We start from the raw sequence: 21,183 nt of genomic DNA on the forward strand, positions 1-21,183 counted from the left end.
CTGCTTCTTCAAATGCCCCTTCCCTCCAAACGACAGCTGCGACATCTGCATAGATGAATGACCGGGTTCCATTGTTAAGTGGCTAATCATTGGTATATATGTTACAAAATATTGGAATCAGCACACTTCCCTCGGAAAGGCCATTCTTCTGCACTCTCCATCGACTCTTTGTGTAATGTAGAGTGACAAGAAATCGTCTGTTCTGCAGAAGCCACTGAATAAACTGCGTCGGTCGTTAGTCCTTAATTTTGTACAGCCTATTTCGTTAATTTCTTATGATTTATGGTATTATAAGCAATTTTAAGATCGATAATGTCAAGTCCTATAGTCTGCTTTCCTTCATACTCTTCCTCGGTGTGCCGGGTTAAATTATCTGACTAATACACTACTTTCCTGGTCTGAAACCTCACTGTTCTTAAATCATTTTCTTGTCGACAAAATCACAAATTCGATTCAAAACCATCCTCTCCAGAACTTTAAACAGAAACCACAGAAGTGATACAGTTCTGAAATTCTAAGTGTTGTTCAGTTCTTTGCCTGTTTTAAGCAGTGCCACGACTTCTGCCTTTCGCCAGGTCTTTGGGATTACCATTCTAGCAATACAACTGTTCATTATGTTCAAAATACAGTTGATAGTGACAGGGCTAAAGTTCTTTATTTTCTCTGAGCTCGTGTCATCGAAGCCTACAGCTTTGTTACTTTTCGTCCGATAAAAAGCAGTGCTCAGCTCTTCATCTATATAAGATCACCATTCTCCAACAAAAATACTACAATGATAGTGTAGTGAAGAAAATAATTAACTTTAGATCCGCTTTTTGCGTAGAAAGAAGAAACACATCTACAGCTTTCCTGGGGGAAACCAGGCTTCTCAGAAACGTATTCAGAAAAAAAATCCACTCTTGTGCAACACAGCTTGCATTATTCACACATGACATCAGAGTCAAGTGAATATGTAGGCTGCGTCTGTCTAGATTTACCTAGGGTGTTTAACACTGTACTACATCGTGTACTAGTACTCGAGACACTATCATACGAAGTGTCTTCGCAAATATCTGACTGGCCCGAGGAATCTTCGACTAATAGAAACCAGAAAGTTATACTGGACGCCGCATGAACCATAGAAACGAAAGTAACAACGGATGTGCGCAAGAACGATGGAGAACAGACTTTCTAGAATAGCATCCAGCAGGACAAAAGATGGAACGAGAGGAAGAGGAAGACCCAGAATAAGGTGGCGATACAAGATCCTGGAGGAAACAGCTGCGATGAACAACAACAACACCAACTGAACAAACAGTGAACTCGACGGAAAGGAATGGAAGAGGCTCGTAGAGTAGGCATAATGCAAGGGTACTTCCACAAAACATAAATGAATCGGGAGACTTATGACTACTGAATGAGACATGAAGCACTATTATTTATCCCGACAAAATTATTGAGAAAAAAAATTATAATCAATGACAACATTAATATAATAAGGCATTGGCATATCTGACAAAGGGGTAAGGAAGGAAGTGCTAGTAATCATCAAGTGAATTAATTGTAATCACAAAATGTCCAGTGGTTGTTGTGATGTTAATTAAAAGCAGGCAGGACTGCAGAAGCAAATACCTTGGAGCTGAAAGCAAACTGCTAACTGACGTTAAAATACAAGTCTTCAGAAAGAAGCGTGAGTCGAATTAATACAAAATGACTTTAATGTCCCTACACATCGTCTCGTGGTTGCGGCTCGATCTTACTACACTATTGCAGGTGGAGTTTGAAGTGGTTACAAAATCAATCGTTGGCGGAACCAACGACCCCAACAAGTGGCCAAGTGCAGATCATATCTAAATACTCCTAAATCCCCAATGCATCAGCTGAGATGACATGGCAGGTCGATGGAGTAGACGGAGCAGCGTGGAAATCTGGCGACGGAGACCCCTGATGATCATTGAAGTCTGACCCAATTTTAATTAAAGGAGAATTCGTATTGCCGTCTTAGGCATCTCTCAATGAATCTGATAGCCTGAGTTCCGAATCTTCCAAGCGCCGACCGATAAAACTGCTCCTTACAAAACACTAGTTTTCTTTCGCTGCCTGGTTAATCAATATATTACGCCCTACTATCCTCCACAGAAAAAAGTCTCATCACTCTCTCTATCTCTCTCTGTAACCAATGAAGCGGTCTACATCGACTCCATTTCGTTCTCTTTCTGACTTTTAGTTTATTTATATTAGCCAATGCTGATGGTTTTTACATAGTTGTAAACATTTTTTTTTTACTGGTTCAAAACTTTCATTGATGCCTCACGTTTTCAAAAGGCCAGGTCTGTGGATCCTAGTATATCTTCGAGATGCTTATTTATAGCTTTCAATGCTTTCTGGAGAAACGGCCAGCTTTCTACATTTTGAGCACAATTGTGCCTTCTGCTACAAAGTGAACTTTCTCACTCCGCTTCCAGGTCGTAAAATGTTTATGCTAGGGGTTTTGCTCCACGGGAGATGCTATATTCGTACTCAGAGCTGGGGGCCCTAGAGTGACGCCACAAGAAATTGTCGATGCGCAGTGGTAGATTGGTCCCCAGCTCTCCTTCGACGTGGCTTTAACGAACTGGATATAAGGAGCAGTCGACTCTATCGATGGTCACTGGTACTGCTGTTTATCCTTTTCGTCGGTGTCAGTTAAATATTCCAATCAAATGGGTCTTCCATTACGGATCTGCATACGTTTTGTGACTGTTTCCGAAGAAACGGTGCCGTGACATTATGGTCGTTGTCACATACAAAGTAAAGGAAAGTAATGAAGACAGCTATCTTTAGATGAAGATATTGCCTATAATAAAGAGAAAGCACCTCATACCATCTGATTACAAAAGAGTGGTGAACATCTTGAGCACGTTACATAGAATAAGTATTTAGAACTGATATGAACTGGGACGATCATGTAAAATCAGTATTAGGAAAGTCGAATGCATGGCTTAGATTTACGACGAGCGTCCTGGGCAACAGTGGAACATCTGCAAACGAAATCGCACCCAAGAGGCTTGTACGATAAGTTCTAGAACATTGCTTCAGAGTTTGGAGTCCTTATCAAGTATATATGACAACAGGCAACGAACGAATTCAGAAATGTGCTGCTAGGATCATGCATACCATAGGAAAGTGTAATAGAAATGCTCAGGGAATTTGAGTGGGAACCCTTGGAAGAAAGACGATGCAGTTCGATAAATGTGAGGAACTTGTTTATCGTAGATGAGTTTGGGGCCATTATTCTGATACCAACAGAGATGACTCCGTGACCACGTTTCTGCACCAACATACACTGACGGAAAAAAATAATTAATGCAGAATAATGAAATTTCGGTTCAAATGGCTCTGAGCACTATGGGACTTAGCATCTGAGGTCATCAGTCCCCTAGACTTAGAATTACTTAAACCTAACTAATCTAAGGACATTACACACATCCACGCCCAAGGCATGATTCGAACCTGCGACCGTAGCGGTCGCGCGGTTCCAGGCTGAAGCGCCTAGGATCGCTCGACTACACCGGCCGGCATGATATTTCGGGAATACATTTGTCTAGGTAATATGTTGTTGTTGTTGTGGTCTTCAGTCCAGAGACTGGTTTGATGCAGTTCTTCGTGCTACTTTATCCTGTGCAAGCTTCTTCATCTCCCAGTACCTACTGCAACCTACATCCTTCTGTATCTGTTTAGCGTATTCATCTCTTGGTCTGCCTCTACGATTTTTACCCTCCACGCTGCCCTCCAATGCTAAATTTGTGATCCCTTTATGCCTCAGAACATGTCCTACCAACCGATCCCTTCTTCTAGTCAAGTTGTGCCACAGACTCCTCTACTCCGCAATTCTATTCAATACCTTCTAATTAGTTATGTGATCTACCCATCTAATCTTCAGCACTCTTCTGTAGCACCACATTTCAAACGCTTCTATTCTCTTCTTGTCCAAACTATTTATCGTCCATGTTTCACTTCCATATGTGGCTGCACTTCATACAAATACTTTCAGAAACGACTTCCTGGCACTTTAATCTATACTCGATGTTAACAAATTTCTCTCCTTCAGAAACGCTTTCCTTGCCATTGCCAGTCTACATTTTATATCCTCTCTACTTCGACCATCATCAGTTATTTTGCTCCCAAAATAGCAAAACTCCTTTACTACTTTAAGTGTCTCATTTCCTAATCTAATTCCCTCAGCATCACCCGACTTAATTCGACTACATTCCATTATCCTCGTTTTGCTTTTGTTGATGTTCATCTTATATCCTCCTTTCAAGACACTGTCCATTCCGTTCAGCTTCTCCATGGATTTTAATACATACTCCTAATTTTTCTTTTGTTTCCTTTACTGCTTGCTCAATACACAGATTGAATAACATCGGGGAGAGGCTACAACCCTGTCTCACTCCCTTGCCAACCACTGCTTCCCTTTCATGCCCCTTGACTCTTGTAACTGCCATCTGGTTTCTGTAAAAATTGTAAATAGGTAACGTATCTAAGTGAATAACTTTGCAAATCATAGGTTAATGGAAGCGCGAGAAAAACCATTGCAAATGCAAAATGCTGGTACATTTACAGCTCGGGTAACCGTAAAAATGTTGAATGCAATCATGCAAACGTGTACGCATTGTGTTGTACAGGTGCCGGATGTCAGATCGTGCGATAGAGTTCCATGGCTGTTGCACTTCGTAGATCAATACCGGGACACTTAATGCTGTTTGTGAATGACGCTAGAGTTGTCGTCCGATGACATCCCATACTATGTGCTCGTTTTGAGACAGATGTCGTGATGCAGCAGGCCAAGGCAACATGTCGGCACTCTGTAGAGCATGTTGGGTTACAACAGTGGTATGTGGGCGAGCGTTATCCTGTTGGAAAACACCTCTTGGAATGGTTTTCAATACTGGCAATACTGCAGGTGCGTCGGCACAGTTTTGCAGTCAGGGTGCGTGGGACCACCACGAGAGTGGTCCTGATGTCATACGGTACCTCAACCCCCAGACCATAACTCCAGGTGTAATGGTTCAAATGGCTCTGAGCACTATGCGACTTACCTTCTGAGGTCATCAGCCGCCTAGAACTTAGAACTAATTAAACCTAACTAACCTAAGGACATCACACACATCCATGTCGGAGGCAGGATTCGAAGCTGCCTCCGTAGCGGTCGCTCGGCTCCTGACTGTAGCGCCTAGAACCGCACGGCCACTCCGGCCGGCTCCAGGTGTAGGATCGGTGCGTCTAGCACACAGACAGGCAGGTTACAGGTCCTCAGTTGGCCTCATTCCAACCAACACACGGTCATCACTGGCGTCGAGGCAGAACCAGCATCATCAGAAAACACAACAGTTCTTCACCTTACCCTCCAATGAGCTCTCGCTTGACAGCACTGAAGTTGCGAAGGTATGGACTCAGTGGAAAGCACACTAAAGAGTGTCTAGCTAGAAGCTGTCCCTGAAGTAACCGATTTGTAAAACTGCTGCTTCAGTTGCTGTCCCAGGTGCAGTACGATTCTCCAGAGCCATACGCCGAACACGATGATCTTCAAATCAAATGGTTCAAATTGAAACGTCCCCTTGGAGCCATGCTTGTGGATGAATGTCGTTGCCAGAATTCTTAAATGTTTTGAATTTACGTGTAGTAATGAACAGCTTATAGTCAAAATCATCGTGTCGGCGAGTAGCATATCGGTCATTGTTACGTCGTGTCGGCGGTTCCATCTCAAAATCCAATGCGCCTTGCCAATTTCTTTCATAATTTCCGAAGTGTCCTGTGTTATTATTTTGTGGTTGTTCCGTATTTCTATGTCCCTCTTCCCGTACTGGAGCGCGAGTGTCCTCTGAAATATGTAATTCTTGTATAACCTGCGTCAACTGATCTTGTGCTTCCCGGATTTCTCTTTTGTACTGTGTATTGATTTGATTTTGTTTGAATTTTCTAATTTGTTCATACTCTTCTGTGTCAGTGAAGGCTACAGGTGTTGTGTCATTCAGATCATCATCTACCTTTGTAGATAAGTTAGTGACCTGATCTGAAAGTTCGGCTACTTTCTCCGATAGTGAACACATTTCCTCAGTGTGTTTTTCTGAACCAAGTTTCAGAGTGTCCATTTGTGTTGAAATCGAATCTACTGTGTCCTTCAAGTTTTCCTGAGTTTTTGCAAGTTGCGTAACCGAATCGGTAGATGCAACTGAGTCAATTTTAGCCCACAAGGTCTCATGATTTTCATGAACAATAGTTTGCAGTTCTTTTATGGCTGCTTCGTGATTCTGTAGTGCATTTTCATGCCGCGAAAAAATAGGTTGAAAATGCTCACAAATTTGTGTTTTTACGTCATTACAGACTTTTTGACATTTCGATTCAATGTTATGTAACTCAGTAGTTAAATCTTCACGTGTTTGTTCAAGTGTGGTGTCTAACTTTTGAAGATTTTGTTCCATTGTGTCTAACTTTTGAAGCTTTTGCTGTGTTTGTCTCTGATTTTGTTCCATCGTGTCTAACTTTTGAAGCTTTTGCTGTGTTTGTCCCATTTGTTGTATTAATTGTAATAACAATGCATTGGTGTCTGAAACATGTTCCTCAGTGCTTTTCGGCAGTGAATTTGCACCGGCAACATTCACATTTTGACAAGCAGAAAATGTGTCTTGACTTATTTGAGAAACGGTGAGGACCCAAATCTGAGTCTACAGTATTTGCAAGATTGTGTCCTGTCATTTCGGATTCCTGAGGCAAGCTGTTGCCGACCTATCGATCGATAATGCTTCCCTGTTCACTACCTGTTTCACTGTCTACACCATTATTTGCGGCCCGCTCCATTTCCCTATGCACAATTACCAAATTACTACTTTGAACATCAGTTAATTCATTACTCGGTGGCGCTAACACACTGCTTTCGTTTTCACTGTTATTTCTCAGTTTACTTTGGAGCCTAGTATTACGTTTTTCGCACGCCATTATTGTCACAATATTTCACACGATAACACAGAAAAGCACAATTTGAAGAGCAACAATAAGAGAACACATTAACACAACACTGAAAATAATATCTAGTTAATTGCAGCTGCGAAATACTTGGTGCACATCTACATGCATGCCACAACTGTTTTACTGTACAACAATGAAAGACTGCAACTACAAAGGAGATTTTCTCTACAATTACGCGCTAGCAATAAACAAAAGCTACACTAATTACACAAACTACAAGAAAAAAAACAGAAGATTCCAGTGAGGTATCCTCGGCTAAGGGTCGACATATGAAACGTCCCCTTTTTGAAGAATTATACAAGACTGTGCTTTAACTGACACACAATATTTTTTAGCGCAACGCAATCTGACTTTCAATAATCCCTACAAAAGAATGACCCTGTCTAATATTAACCTATACGTTTCACAAATCACTTACCTCACAAAAATCTTCGTTACTCGAACTACTGCAATACAGCGAGCGCCACTACTGCCAGCTAAATAAAAGATTCAAACTACGGAAGGCAGTAACTACTGATAGGCATAGTCAGGAAATGAAAGATTTTAATAGAGAACAAACAATGTATTTACCTTAATATCATCAAAAGTCATAATATATATAGGAGTTCATAACATCCATTTTTACAAATATCAAAACTTCGCCATTTCTCTCTCCACATCCACCACTGCTGGCGGCTCACCTCCAACTGCGCAACGCTACGTGCTGTTCACATCCAGCTGCCGCTGCCCAACACTACAATGGCAGACAACAATGCAAACTAGCCACAGACTGCACACAGCACAGCCAGTGATTTTCATACAGAGCGCTACGTAACGTTGCCAATAAGAAAACATAAACAGCCTACTTACAAAATGTCTCTGACCACTATGGGACTTAACATCTGAGGCCATCAGTCCCCTAGACTTAGAACTATTTACCTAACTAACCTAAGGACATCACACACATCCATGCCCGAGGCAGGATTCGAAGCTGCGACCGTAGTGGTCGCGCGGTTCCAGACTGAAGCGCCTAGAACCGCTGGGCCACACCGGCCGGCCGACTGACTGGTATTAAAGTCATAGAATATTACGTTTTTTCGTCCTGTCAAGTCCACAATTTTACATTTTTGAACATTTAGAGCAAGTTGTCAATCTTTGCACCACTTTGAAATCTTATCAAGATCTGTCTGAATATTTAAGCAGCTTCTTTCAAATAGTACTTCGTTATACATAACTGCATCATCTGCAGAAACTCTGAGGTTACCAGTAATATTGTCAGCAAGGTCAATCCGCGACGTCTGGAACTGGTAGTGAATGCCTGCGTCCGATATATCTGTGACGTTCGACTTTTTGATCACATTTCACCAGCATATGCAAAATTGTCCTGGCTGCGTGCAGACAAACGCAGTGATTTCCATACACTCTATCTCATCTACTGCCTTATAAATGTACACTGTCCCTCTTATCTCTCCTCGTCGTTAACGCTTATGTCGGAACAACATGACAGAAACACACGTTCCCATCATAATAAAATCCTCTCTGTTCCACTGCATCGCTCCGTCACCTTGTCCAAGTCCTTTGCAGTAGCGGGAACCCGACTCTGGAATAACCTCCCTCGTTAACTTAAAAACATGTCCGGCTTCAAAAAACAGTCAATGACGCATCTACTTAAGCAACAGTAATGCCTTCCTCTGTACATGAATGCACTTCACCTAATTACTTCCCTCTTTCCCCCTCCTTAAATCTCCCTTCCCCAAAAACTCGCTATACTAGTAAACATCTACTTTACACACCAAGATACAAATGTGCATCTGCACAAATCTTCATTACTATTGCCAATTTTTCTCATGTTTATCATTATTATTTGATTTTTTTACTGTTACTATTATTGCTTTTATCATAATTTGTATATATAGCACCTGTTGTAAAAATACTGCCAGCACTTCCTTTATTAGGTCTTAGTCATTACTCTTTATTCATCTTGTCACTAGAGTAATCTAATTTTCTTATGTAAACTATTGTCATGATGTAACACTGATGTGTGAAATGCTGCATGTGTGAAACACTGGTCGGATGTAGGAGAAAGCCTGATGGCCCTAATATGATCAGGTTAAATAAATAAATAAATAAATAAATAAATAAATTAGTATACACAACATGAACAGCAGGGGTCGCAGCACTTCCCTAGGGAAGTTATTTCTACATCTGGCGACGACACTCCGTTCAAGGTAACATGCTGCGTCAAGCCTACCAAAAAGTCTTCAATCCAGTTCCAAATTTCAATTGGTACCCCATACGATCCACTTTCGACAATAATCGTATGTGTGGTTCTGACAAGGAAAACTCCGTGGAAAATGGCCCAGTGGATAACCGTCAAAACCTGAACATACATCGAGCATGAAAACAGAAAGATATACTGAACTGTGAAAAAACAAGCTAAAGCGAAACAGTGAACAGTCCAAGCTCAAGAGATGCAATATCGAGCGAATTTGAGTAGCCACAGCATCGTGGTTCTGGGTCAAGGTATTGGACTGTGAAGGGGAGATCCGTGTCGAATCGGCCTTTCAAATTCGCTCGATGTTGCACATCTTGAGCTTGGACTGTTCACTGGTTCGCTTTAGCTTCTTTTTTCACAGTTTAGTACAGCTTTCTATTTTCATGCTTGAAATGTGTTCAGTTTTTGACGGATTATCCACTGGGCCATCTTACCACTAAATCTGAGGGGGAGTGCGACGGGGACTTTCTTTTGCGAGTCAGATGCTGTTCGGAATTCAAGAATACTGCATATATTTTACTGCCTTGATCCAAAGCTCGAAGTGTGTAGGCCACTCAAGAAAGCGCGGCGAGAATAGGCTGTGTTGTTCCGCGGAGCGGCGCGGCGTGGCGTGGCGCGAATACGCGTGTGACGGCCTGTGAAATCACGCGCGGCTGACAGGTGAAAGCGGCATGCAGCCGGCAGCGTGCTGCTGGCTCCGGTTACAACAGCGGCGGCGCGGGTCGCGGTCGAGAGAGCCGACACGCTATCGATTGTTGCCGGCAGCCGCGCTAGTTGCCGGCTCGGTCCGCGTGGCGGCGCTGGCGAGCCCGCGGCCGGCCGAGCAGTTAGTGGGACGCGCACGGGCCGCTCAGTCGTGGGTTGGCAGGCGATCGGTTGGCACGCAGGGCTTTGGCAGAGAAAAGGGCTAGCGGGAACCGTACAGGGGCGATTGCGATGGGTATGTGGTCTCCGAAGGTGACGGCGCTGCTGCTGGGCGCGGCGTGGTTGGCGGCAGCGGCCGCTGCAGACGCCGAGCCGCAGCGACTGCCCGACACGTCGGGCATCACTGGCGAGCTGACTGCCAGCTACGGCGTCGACGGGTTCTTCTCGCTGTGGCTCGTCTTCAACAATGACGACAACGTGCACATGTCAGGTGAGTGGCGGCGGCGATGCAGATTCCATTCTAGCACACACCTGTTCCGTATGCATTCCTGATGGCTTCCGCAACAGCTACTCGCACCGAACTACTCTCCAGTTTTTCGGAACAAGTATTAACTTATTACGAGCCGGTAAGCATCATTCCTGAAGACATACGATGAAGACGTTCAACGTAGGTTTTGCGCTTTTATGAAATATCCAAAACATTAACACTGAGAGCATATTTATTCATTAAAACAGGAACTGACCAACGGCGCGCGCGCGCTCTCTCGCGCGCACAAACACACACACACACACACACACACACACACAGATACACATAGACATACACACACATACACAGACTTTCTTACAAATTCGTCTTCAGGCACACTAGATATAAAATTTGAAAAGATTTATATTATGGCGTTTTTGGTACTAAATGTACTATATGCGTATACAATACGCACCAAACTACTCGTCAGAATGTTAATTCACACAGCTTTTCTGCAATTAACTTACATTTTAGCACGAAAAGTGAGCGAAATATGGCGCGCTTGTACACATCGAGTTACGGTAAACTGTTACGGCAACTTCTGTTTCGCATTCACATACACTGTCTTGCCAACTCAAGATGAAATTCTCACATCCCATCCTTGTCTAGACCTCAGTTTACGCTACTGATCAGTCTGTCACCACAACCAAGATCTGTTGGGAGGGGAAAGGGGGGCGGGGAAGCACTGTTACACTCCACATTAAAAGCGTCTGCATTAAAACGGTTCACTGTAATTTGGATGCACTTAGAGACCAAATGCCAAAACAGTGGTACAGAAAAATGTCAATAGCCTATTGCCGTAAAGAATATTATCTGTCAGCCACCAAAGTACATAAACTATATAATAAAACTATTTAAAAGTACATTTTCACAAATGTAGTGGTTGCACAGCACAAAATTATTTAAAATTTTTTGGATTATTATTTCAGCAAAAACAGCGGTCTTTATAATACTAAAACTTACTTCAGTACACACAGTCGTGATCGCATTTAAGTTGTTTGTTTTTACTTTTAGATGACCGGTTTCGATCTTCCAAGAGATCTTCATCAGATCTTACAGACCCAGATGACCGTAGGAGCCGTTGGCGTGGAACAGGCCCATCTGTACAGGCGTGGAGGAAGATGATCTCTTAAAAGATCGAAACCGGTCTTCTACAAATAAAAATACACAAATGCGATCATTTGTGTATTGAAATAAGTTACAAAATTGTATACCGAGCTGCATCAGCTTTCGACATTTCAACACTACAACAGCTGCTGTAAAAAACCATACTTTCAGGTGACAACACCCAAAATGATGTGGTAGAAGCACTGAACGTCTAGAAGGCTATTGCGCTGAGGTGTGTTGGAAAGATATCTACTATCTATGACAGTGACACGTCTTATCAATCTCTCGCACACAGCTCTGTCGATGAAGAACAGATCTTCCGCTCTGCAGCGGGGTGTTTTGTAACTTCCAGACACACCCGGAAAGCGGAAGGCAAAGATCTTGGCTCGACTTCCAGTTCGTTACACATTTCTAATCTGTCAGGAAGTTTCAATAGCAGAGACGTTTGTTACTGCTGCAACACACGGAGTAGCAGTATACTGAAAAAACGCTGGGAAAAAAGAAACACCGAAAACACAACATAATTAGCATGCCTAATACGGTGTAGGAAAACCGATGGTATCAAATCAACTTTCAAACGTCTCTAAATGGGTAAAAACAGATCCTGTATGATTTTCAAGGCAACTTTATACCTTTCTTCCTGCAAAATAGTAGCACCTTCAGTAACAGAGTCCGCAGCTCGTGGTCTTTCGCAGAGTTCTCGCTTCCAGCGCACCGGGGTCCCGGGTTCGATTCCAGGAGGGGTCAGGGGAAGGCAATGGCAAACCACCTCCACTAGGACCTTGTCTAGTACGACGGTGCGGGTCTCCCGCAACGTCCCCTACGCCCCTCGGAGTATGGGACCTCATCATCAGTTAACGATAGTAGAGGTGGATAGCGATCATGCACCATTCTCTCCAAAGCAGACCACAGAGGCTCAATAATATAGAGGTCTGGTGACTGGTGGCCAGGCGAGATGCTACAGCTCGCCCCATGCTGATAGAAACGGCCCTGGATTACGCGAGCTGTGTGATCAGCGATCCTGCAGCGATGGAACGCAACACCACAGTGCCATGGGATGTACGAGGGCAGTTCAATAAGTAATGCAACACATTTTTTTTCTCGGCCAATTTTGGTTGAAAAAACGGAAATTTCTTGTGGAAAATTTTCAAACATTCCCGCTTCGTCTCGTATAGTTTCATTGACTTCCGACAGGTGGCAGCGCTGTACGGAGCTGTTAAAACGCCGTCTGTAACGGATGTGCGTTGCAAACAACGGGCAGTGATCGAGTTTCTTTTGGCGGAAAACCAGGGCATCTCAGATATTCATAGGCGCTTGCAGAATGTCTACGGTGATCTGGCAGTGGACAAAAGCACGGTGAGTCGTTGGGCAAAGCGTGTGTCATCATCGCCGCAAGGTCAAGCAAGACTGTCTGATCTCCCGCGTGCGGGCCGGCCGTGCACAGCTGTGACTCCTGCAATGGCGGAGCGTGCGAACACACTCGTTCGAGATGATCGACGGATCACCACCAAACAACTCAGTGCTCAACTTGACATCTCTGTTGGTAGTGCTGTCACAATTGTTCACCAGTTGGGATATTCAAAGGTTTGTTCCCGCTGGGTCCCTCGTTGTCTAACCGAACACCATAAAGAGCAAAGGAGAACCATCTGTGCGGAATTGCTTGCTCGTCATGTGGCTGAGGGTGACAATTTCTTGTCAAAGATTGTTACAGGCGATGAAACATGGGTTCATCACTTCGAACCTGAAACAAAACGGCAATCAGTGGAGTGGCGCCACACCCACTCCCCTACCAAGAAAAAGTTTAAAGCCATACCCTCAGCCGGTAAAGTCATGGTTACAGTTTTCTGGGACGCTGAAGGGGTTATTCTGTTGGATGTTCTTCCCCATGGTCAAACGATCAACTCTGAAGTGTATTGTGCTACTCTTCAGAAATTGAAGAAACGACTTCAGCGTGTTCGTAGGCACAAAAATCTGAACGAACTTCTCCTTCTTCATGACAACGCAAGACCTCACACAAGTCTTCGCACCCGAGAGGAGCTCACAAAACTTCAGTGGACTGTTCTTCCTCATGCACCCTACAGCCCCGATCTCGCACCGTCGGATTTCCATATGTTTGGCCCAATGAAGGACGCAATCCGTGGGAGGCACTACGCGGATGATGAAGAAGTTATTGATGCAGTACGACGTTGGCTCCGACATCGACCAGTGGAATGGTACCGTGCAGGCATACAGGCCCTCATTTCAAGGTGGCGTAAGGCCGTAGCATTGAATGGAGATTACGTTGAAAAATAGTGTTGTGTAGCTAAAAGATTGGGGAATAACCTGGTGTATTTCAATGCTGAATAAAACAACCCCTGTTTCAGAAAAAAAATGTGTTGCATTACTTATTGAACTGCCCTCGTACCTCATCTACTAAAATGATCGTATGATTCTTGGCTCTAGTGCAACCTTCCAGATTAACTATGGAATACCACGGTATAGGCGCCCAAATCGTCACCGAACGCGCGCCATTTTTCACTCTTGGGAACAGCGTGAAGCAAGACTCTTCGGGACCACGTCTTCCTGTTACGAGTATTAGCATCACTGTTGAGTGGCGCTGGAATTTGCAGCTCGCTCCGCAGTTCCGTGTGTGCGGAGACCCCTTCGTGCTATTTTGGTGCTGACAAGGTTCACGAGTGCGACGTTCAGTTCTGCAGTGACTTTCCGTCACAATCCTCTTCAATGAGAGTTCGGTCACAGTCACTCAACAAACACTTTCAACTCCTCTTTGACTTAGAGGAGGAAGGTTTACCGTTTTCGCTTTATATGATATAAACCTTCGATACGGAGCCTCTTGAAATACCAAACCCTGCGGCTACCTTAATTGCAGATGTACCGTCCATACGATTACCAACAATCTGCCAGTTTCAAAAGCACTGAGCACCGATAAATGCACTGACAGCTAAACAGAACTGACCATGACTGACATTTGCAACGTATGGAGAATATTGCACATGTGCCATTCGTTATCAGATACATCAGCGCAGCCTGTAGCCTTAACTAGTATCTACATTTATGTTCAAGCATGCATGTTTGTCCAACCTCCTTATCTGTGACTTCAAAATTCACACAACACATGAAACAAATTAAATTTGAGACATTAACATTGTTTCTCTGCTGTCTGTGAATGAATGTCAAACAAAGTTTTTACGTTCATAGATCAGTCTGTATTGCCCAAGAATTTAATAACGTGGGCTCGGTAGGGTGTAGGTGTCTGTTGCATCTTACAAGTTAATGTTACGAAAAAAATCAGATCTTAAAATGTACTTGTATTTGCAGTGGCCAGAAAGAAGCTAGCGGACGCAGTTCTGTTCGTTTTATGTATAGATACCATTTTTGTTTATTTCCAGTTAAGTGCCCTTAAATCTGCTAAAAGTTTTATTCTTCCTGACGTACAAAATGATCTGCTCGTACAGGTTGGAGTTAATGGAAGTAATAGCACATCTTTGAACACTTGGTCTTTAAGCAGAAAGCATACCATGTACCACAGGCTACTTTTTTTTTTCAATTAATTACATATATTATGCAGTTCTATATCCACATTTTGCACAGAAGCCGCTCAAGCATCACATATGTTGTCACTGGTTTCCTCAGTGGTTAGAATGAAACACGGCAGCTGTTTTAGAACCTGAAGATGGCCATTGGCGTCCGTAAATTCTCGAGCAATCAAAGGAAGTGAAACTTCAGCGTCAACGTATGGGCAGGAATTGTCGGTAATACTCTTAGGACCGTACACTTTGCAGATACATTAGTAGGCGATGTGTCTCATAGATGTGTGCAATGAATTACCAACGCTGCTGGAGAACGTAAATCTTGCTGAAAGAAAACGACTGAGGTTTATACACGGCGGGGCACCACACCATTTTCCGCTGATCATGCCGCCGTACCTCTGTGCAACATTCGATGGGCGATGGGCTGCCCGAGGATGTCCCTCCCCTTCGGCGGACCTGAATGCTTTAGTTTTCTGATTGTGAGGGCATTTAAAGGAATTGGCGCATGCCCAGCCCATCGACGGACTGCAGACGTTGCAGGAGCGTGTGACCAATGCATGTGGCGCAACTCGAACGGAGGCAGGGGTATTTGAAACAATGCATCATTCGCTGCGGAGGAAGTGTCAGGATGCGTTGTAACCACACGCAGCACTGCCTACAGTGTCGGCTTCCACGTAACAGACAGATTCGAATGAGAGGACAAGAATGAGCCTTATCGCAAAAGATATTTTTTTCCGAACATATCATTACAGGGACGTTTCTTCTAGTTTTTATCCATACTACCTCGTGTAGAAATATGGACCACGTTTATTAAACAACCATTTTCAAACAGCTCACAGAAAAAAATCTCCCTCTCTTACATTACCGTGACGTTAACGATATTGGTGACGACGACGACGACGACATGCTACGATAATGAGGAGGAGGGGGATGAGGAAGGATGGCAGGAGTTAGGGCGTTCAACACTGACGTACGTCCAGAAATTCAGCACTGTCTGTAGCACTGATTTACAGCCAGGAGAGTTGGGCGCATCAGTCACCCCGAATAGCAATCTTAAACTTTCTCTCCGTTTACTGGACATTTTCACAGTCCACCAATCGAGGCATGGCGTTCCAGGACGGGCTAACAGAACAAGAGACTATCGTGGCCGTCCAGCATAATAATGAAATTTTTTGTGCCGTTGCCTTACGCAAGAAAAAGACATATTCTCACAAGTTGATCATAATGCAGTAAAGACAATCTGCAGTCTCCAGTACCGCTTTTTTTTTCACGCACATTTACGGTGAAACAAACTGACAAAATGACGTTGCAGGAATTCTATGTGGAATCCATTAGGTGATGTGTTTTCTGTAGCCAGAATGAGATTTTCACTGTGCAGCGGAGTGTGCGCTGATATGAAACTTCCTGGCAGATTAAAACTGTGTGCCGGACCGAGACTCAAACTCGGGACCTTTGCCTTTGGAAGGTAGGAGACGAGGTACTGGCAGAAGTAAAGCTGTGAGGACGGGGCGTGAGTCGTGCTTGGGTAGCTCAGTTGGTAGAGCACTTGCCCGCGAAAGGCAGAGGTCCCGAGTTCGAATCTCGGTCCGGCACACAGTTTTAATCTCCTGTTTTCTGTAGCTTCACCGTTATACAGGCGTCGGGCTATGTTTTACTACACAGGTAGTTCTCAATCTAAAAATAGCAGCATCTTCCCAAAATGCAACTTTTGCTCTGCAGCAATGTGTGCGGTATAATGAAACTTTGTGACATATTAGCTCTGTGTGGGGAACCGTGACTTGAAACCAGGCAAATATTTTCTGTTGTATGGGAAGGACCATTAGATGTTCTCGGACAGCTGAGGTGGTGAGAGAATTCTCCTGTGTTGTACACTGTCAGGAAATTCAAATCCTCATCACTTTATTGATTACAGTTGTCCGATGATCCATTAATACGTTGAGCACGCGTGACAAATTAAAATTTTATACAGTAAGACATTCAGAGTTCAGAAGAAACTGGGGAAAGTGCTCGGCAAACTGAAGATCTGAACGCGAGACGTACTCGACTAGCAAACTTGCCACGGAAGTCACGTATCTTGGCTAGAGCCCTGGAGCGGCTCACAGTCTCAACGTGAGACGCGATTCAACGATGTGTATTCTTTGTAAAAGAGATGTGTAATAGTGCCTGAGCACTGTGGTGAAGAAGACGGGAGAGTCTCTTCCCGGTTTGGATGAGGTTCTACAGCATGAAGTGCTGCAAGCTGGGCCTCTAAGTGAGTTCGCAAGGTGTGCTGTGGTAGCGCGCAGCTCGCGTTGGGCAGGTGTATGGGCTGCAATGCCAGTCTGGCACACCACAGATAGCGCATTAAGATCGATTTCCGTGATGCTTTCAGAAGCTTGCAGGAGTGGACGGATATTATTCCTATGAAACAAAAAACCTAAACTTCGTTCGAACAGGCCATGAAGGCCCAACGGTAACTACCGAGCGCCGTGTCATCCTCAGTCGACAGGCGTCGCTGGATGCGGATATGGAGGGGCATGAGGTCAGCTCGCCGCTCTCCCAGCCGTTTTCGTGACCAGAGCTGCTCCTTTTCAGTCATGTACCTCCTCAATCGGCCTCACAATGGCTGAGTACACCGCATTTACCAAGAGCTCTCGGTAGACTCGGACGGTCACCCATTCAAGTGCTAGCCAAGCCCGACAACGCTTCACTTGATCTGACGGGAACCGAAGTTAACAATGCGGCAAGGCCGTTGGCCATTACTCCTCTGAATGCTGTATCCTGAAAGAGAACACATATCTGCAATCCAAAAATTATTAAGTTTTACTATACTTGGACAAATGAAAAGCCTACACTATTTACACTACTGGCCATTAAAATTGCTACACCAAGAAGATGACTTGCTACAGACTAGAAGTTTAACCGACAGGAAGAAGATGCTGTGATATGCATACGATTAGCTTTTCAATGCATTCACACAAGGTTGGCGCCGCTGGCGACACCTACAACGTGCTGAAATGAGGAAAGTTTCCAACCGATTTCTCATACACAAACAGCAGTTGACCGGCGTTGCCTGGTGAAACGTTGACGTGATGCCTCGTGCAAGGAGGAGAAATGCGTACTATCACGTTTCCGACTTCGATAAAGGTCGGATTGTAGCCTATCACGATTGCAGTTTATCGTATCGCGACATTGCTGCTCGCGTTAGTCGAGATCCAATGACTGTTAGCAGAATATGGAATCGGTGGGTTCAGGAGGGTAATACGGAACACCGTGCTGCATCCCAACGGCCTCGTATCACTAGCAGTCGAGATGACAGGCATCTTATCTGCATGACTATAACGGATCGTGCAGTCACGTCTCGATCCCCGAGTCAACAGATGGCGACGTTTGCAAGTTAACAACCATCTGCAGGAACAGTTCGACGACGTTTGCAGCAGCATGGACTATCAGCTGGGAGACCATGGCTGCGGTTAGCCTTGACGCTGCATCACAGACAGGAGCGCCTGCGATGGTGTACTCAACGACGAACCTGGGTGCAAGAATGGCAAAACGTCATTTTTCGGATGAGCCCAGGTTCTGTTTACAGCATCGTGGTGGTCGCATCCGTGTTTGGCGACATCGCGGTGAACGCACATTGGAAGTGTGTATTCGTCATCGCCATACTGGCGTATCAACCGGCATGATGGTATGGGGTGCCATTGGTTACACATCTCTGTCACCTCTTTTTGGCATTGACGGCACTTTGAACAGTGGACGTTACATTTCAGATGAGTTACGACCCGTGGCTCTACCCTTCATTCGATCCCTGCGAAACCCTACATTTCAGAAGGATAATGCACGACCGCATGTTGCAGGTCCTGTACGGGCCGTTCTGGATACAGAAAATGTTCGACTGCTGCCCTGGCCAGCACATTCTCCAGATCTCTCACCAATTGAAAACGTCTGGTCAATGGTGGCCGAGCAACTGGCTCGCCACAATACGCCAGTCACTACTCTTCATGAACTGTGGTATCGTGTTGAAGCTGCATGGGCAGCTGTACCTGTACACGCCATCCAAGCTCTGTTTGAGTCAATGCCCAGGCCTATCAAGGCCGTTATTACGGCCAGAGGTGGTTGTTCTGGGTACTGATTTCTCAGGAACTATGCACCCAAATTGCGTGAAAATGTAATCACATTTCAGTTCTAGTATAATATATTTGTCCAATGAATACCCGTTTATGATCTGTATTTCTTCTTGGTGTAGCAATTTTAATGGCCAGTAGTGTGTAAAATAAGGACAAAGATGAAAAAAATTTCATTAAAAAAGACTTTCGAACAGCGGGAAGTCATCTTCGTACACTGTGGAAAATTCACCGTTCTATCTTTGTCAGAGACATCCGTATGGATTACTCTTTGGCAATAATAAACTATCATTGCCAGTTACTTTAGAAATCCCATCGTTGATTCAAAATCCCAGTCACTTCCGTACCTCTGTACAGGGTGTCCCAGGAAGAATGGTCAGTATTCAGAGATATGACAGGAAGCAATACATCTCTTACACTGAACAAATGCTCGTAGTTCTTAAGGAATGCCTGTAGAACCAATGTATACTACGTATTTTTTTCTTGTTTTCACCACCTCTCAAAATATCGAAAGAAAAGAGCTTGCAGTAGAAAGGATTTGTTTCACAGTGTAGTAAATGAATAGGTACTCATAGCTCTGAAGGTATGTGTTTTACAGCACATGTTTACTAGACTTTTTTGCCCCGAACGATCGTTTCTGTCATATCCCTAAATACGGACCATTCCTCCGGGGACACCCTGTATATTTACCTCTTGTAAGATGGTCGGAGTCTCATAACGCCACTTTCGCGATTCAGTGCGGGGCAAAGTGACGTGACGTTATGTTGACGTTCAGTCCAGTGTGAACTCGCCGCTATTTGATGTTGATGTTTCCCCCCCCCCCCCCCCCCTTCCCTAAAGTTCCCTTGTCGTCTACTGTGAATTGTCCTTTACAGTTGAGGTGACGAATCTCATTCATAATTTCTAAAGAACACAGTTTCGAAATTCACACTGCACGTTAGCGAGATTTCAAGTCATTGGCTTCTAGACGTATGTACGATTTTATAACATTTACCGAGCGTGAAGGATTGTTAGTTTTTTGCAGACTAATAGCTTCACCAACGGAGAGTGAAAAAGGCTGACAGTTCTTGATGGCAAAGCTTTTGAATAGCACGAAAACAAACTTTGTACCGATCCAGTAATCGTTCAGATCGATTCGAGGCTAAATACTTCATTATCAGGAATACTGATCGTGTATCTCTTGCTCTGGTGTTTGCCTGACCTCAGTTTTCACCAAATCAAGCTACAACTCGTGAGCAATGACTGGTCTGTACATTCTGTGACACTGAGTGGAGCTATTTGGAAATTTACCTTAGTGTACATAATGGCCATAAGGATTTGAGTGTAGCGCCTATTCCATTCATCACGTTTAATGCGAGGACAAATGCCGAATGACGGAGTGTGAGAAGCGACTGATTGGCTTCGGCCTCCCAAAAGTCATCAAGTGTGTTAAGTAGGAACTTCTGCTTTTTTGCCGCCGCGTCTATTATTCCAGTTAACGGGTAGCGGCAAACTCCGTCATTAGCAAGAAATTCACGTCGGCACTGCGGGTGAAAGACTATCGTAACGGTCTGGCAACCGCCGAAGTGTGTCAAGAATACTGTCCACAAAATTCCTTTCTCGATAAATAGAAACTGCTACAGTACTACACCGCTGGTTCCCATCGCCCCGTTTCTCAATGCGTATTCTGGAGAGATTTGTGTCACGCGGATAACTGAAGTAGAAATGCTTGCAACAGACCCTCGCTCATTCCTGCCGACGCTGTCACCCAATTACAATGGGCCAAGTGGCACCAACAGTGGGCCATAGAGAACTGGAAAGGACTTATCTGGTCACACCAATCACTCATACTTGGTTTTATGTGAACAACGTGTCGTGCGGCGTTCATCGTGGGCCGCAAAATATCTTCCAAGAGAACTACAAAAAAAGAATGGAGTTAAGTTAGAGGAGATTACGTTGTTCGGAGGTTCCTTAATAACGTGGAAATGGGTCTTTGCGTAAAGGGCACAGATACTTTGGATTTGAACATATAAACAAAGCTGCTAGAAA

The 21,183-nt window shown here is 44.3% G+C and overlaps 1 protein-coding gene and 1 non-coding gene across 2 annotated transcripts in view; both read left to right on the forward strand.

The window, feature by feature from the left end:
* Nucleotides 1-10,078: 10,078 nt before the first annotated feature.
* Nucleotides 10,079-21,183, forward strand: part of LOC124775809 (transforming growth factor-beta-induced protein ig-h3) — a 311,145-nt gene continuing 300,040 nt past the window's right edge. The window contains exon 1 of the mRNA XM_047250640.1: nucleotides 10,079-10,376. Coding sequence (XP_047106596.1) covers nucleotides 10,178-10,376 — 199 coding nt within the window. The 5' untranslated portion in view covers nucleotides 10,079-10,177. The remainder of the gene's footprint in view (nucleotides 10,377-21,183) is intronic.
* Trnas-cga lies at nucleotides 16,571-16,645 on the forward strand. Its single transcript has one exon. It is a non-coding gene; the product is annotated as a tRNA-Ser (tRNA).

This window comes from Schistocerca piceifrons, chromosome 2, assembly GCF_021461385.2.
Source record: "Schistocerca piceifrons isolate TAMUIC-IGC-003096 chromosome 2, iqSchPice1.1, whole genome shotgun sequence".
NCBI classification, from domain to species: Eukaryota; Metazoa; Arthropoda; class Insecta; order Orthoptera; family Acrididae; genus Schistocerca; species Schistocerca piceifrons.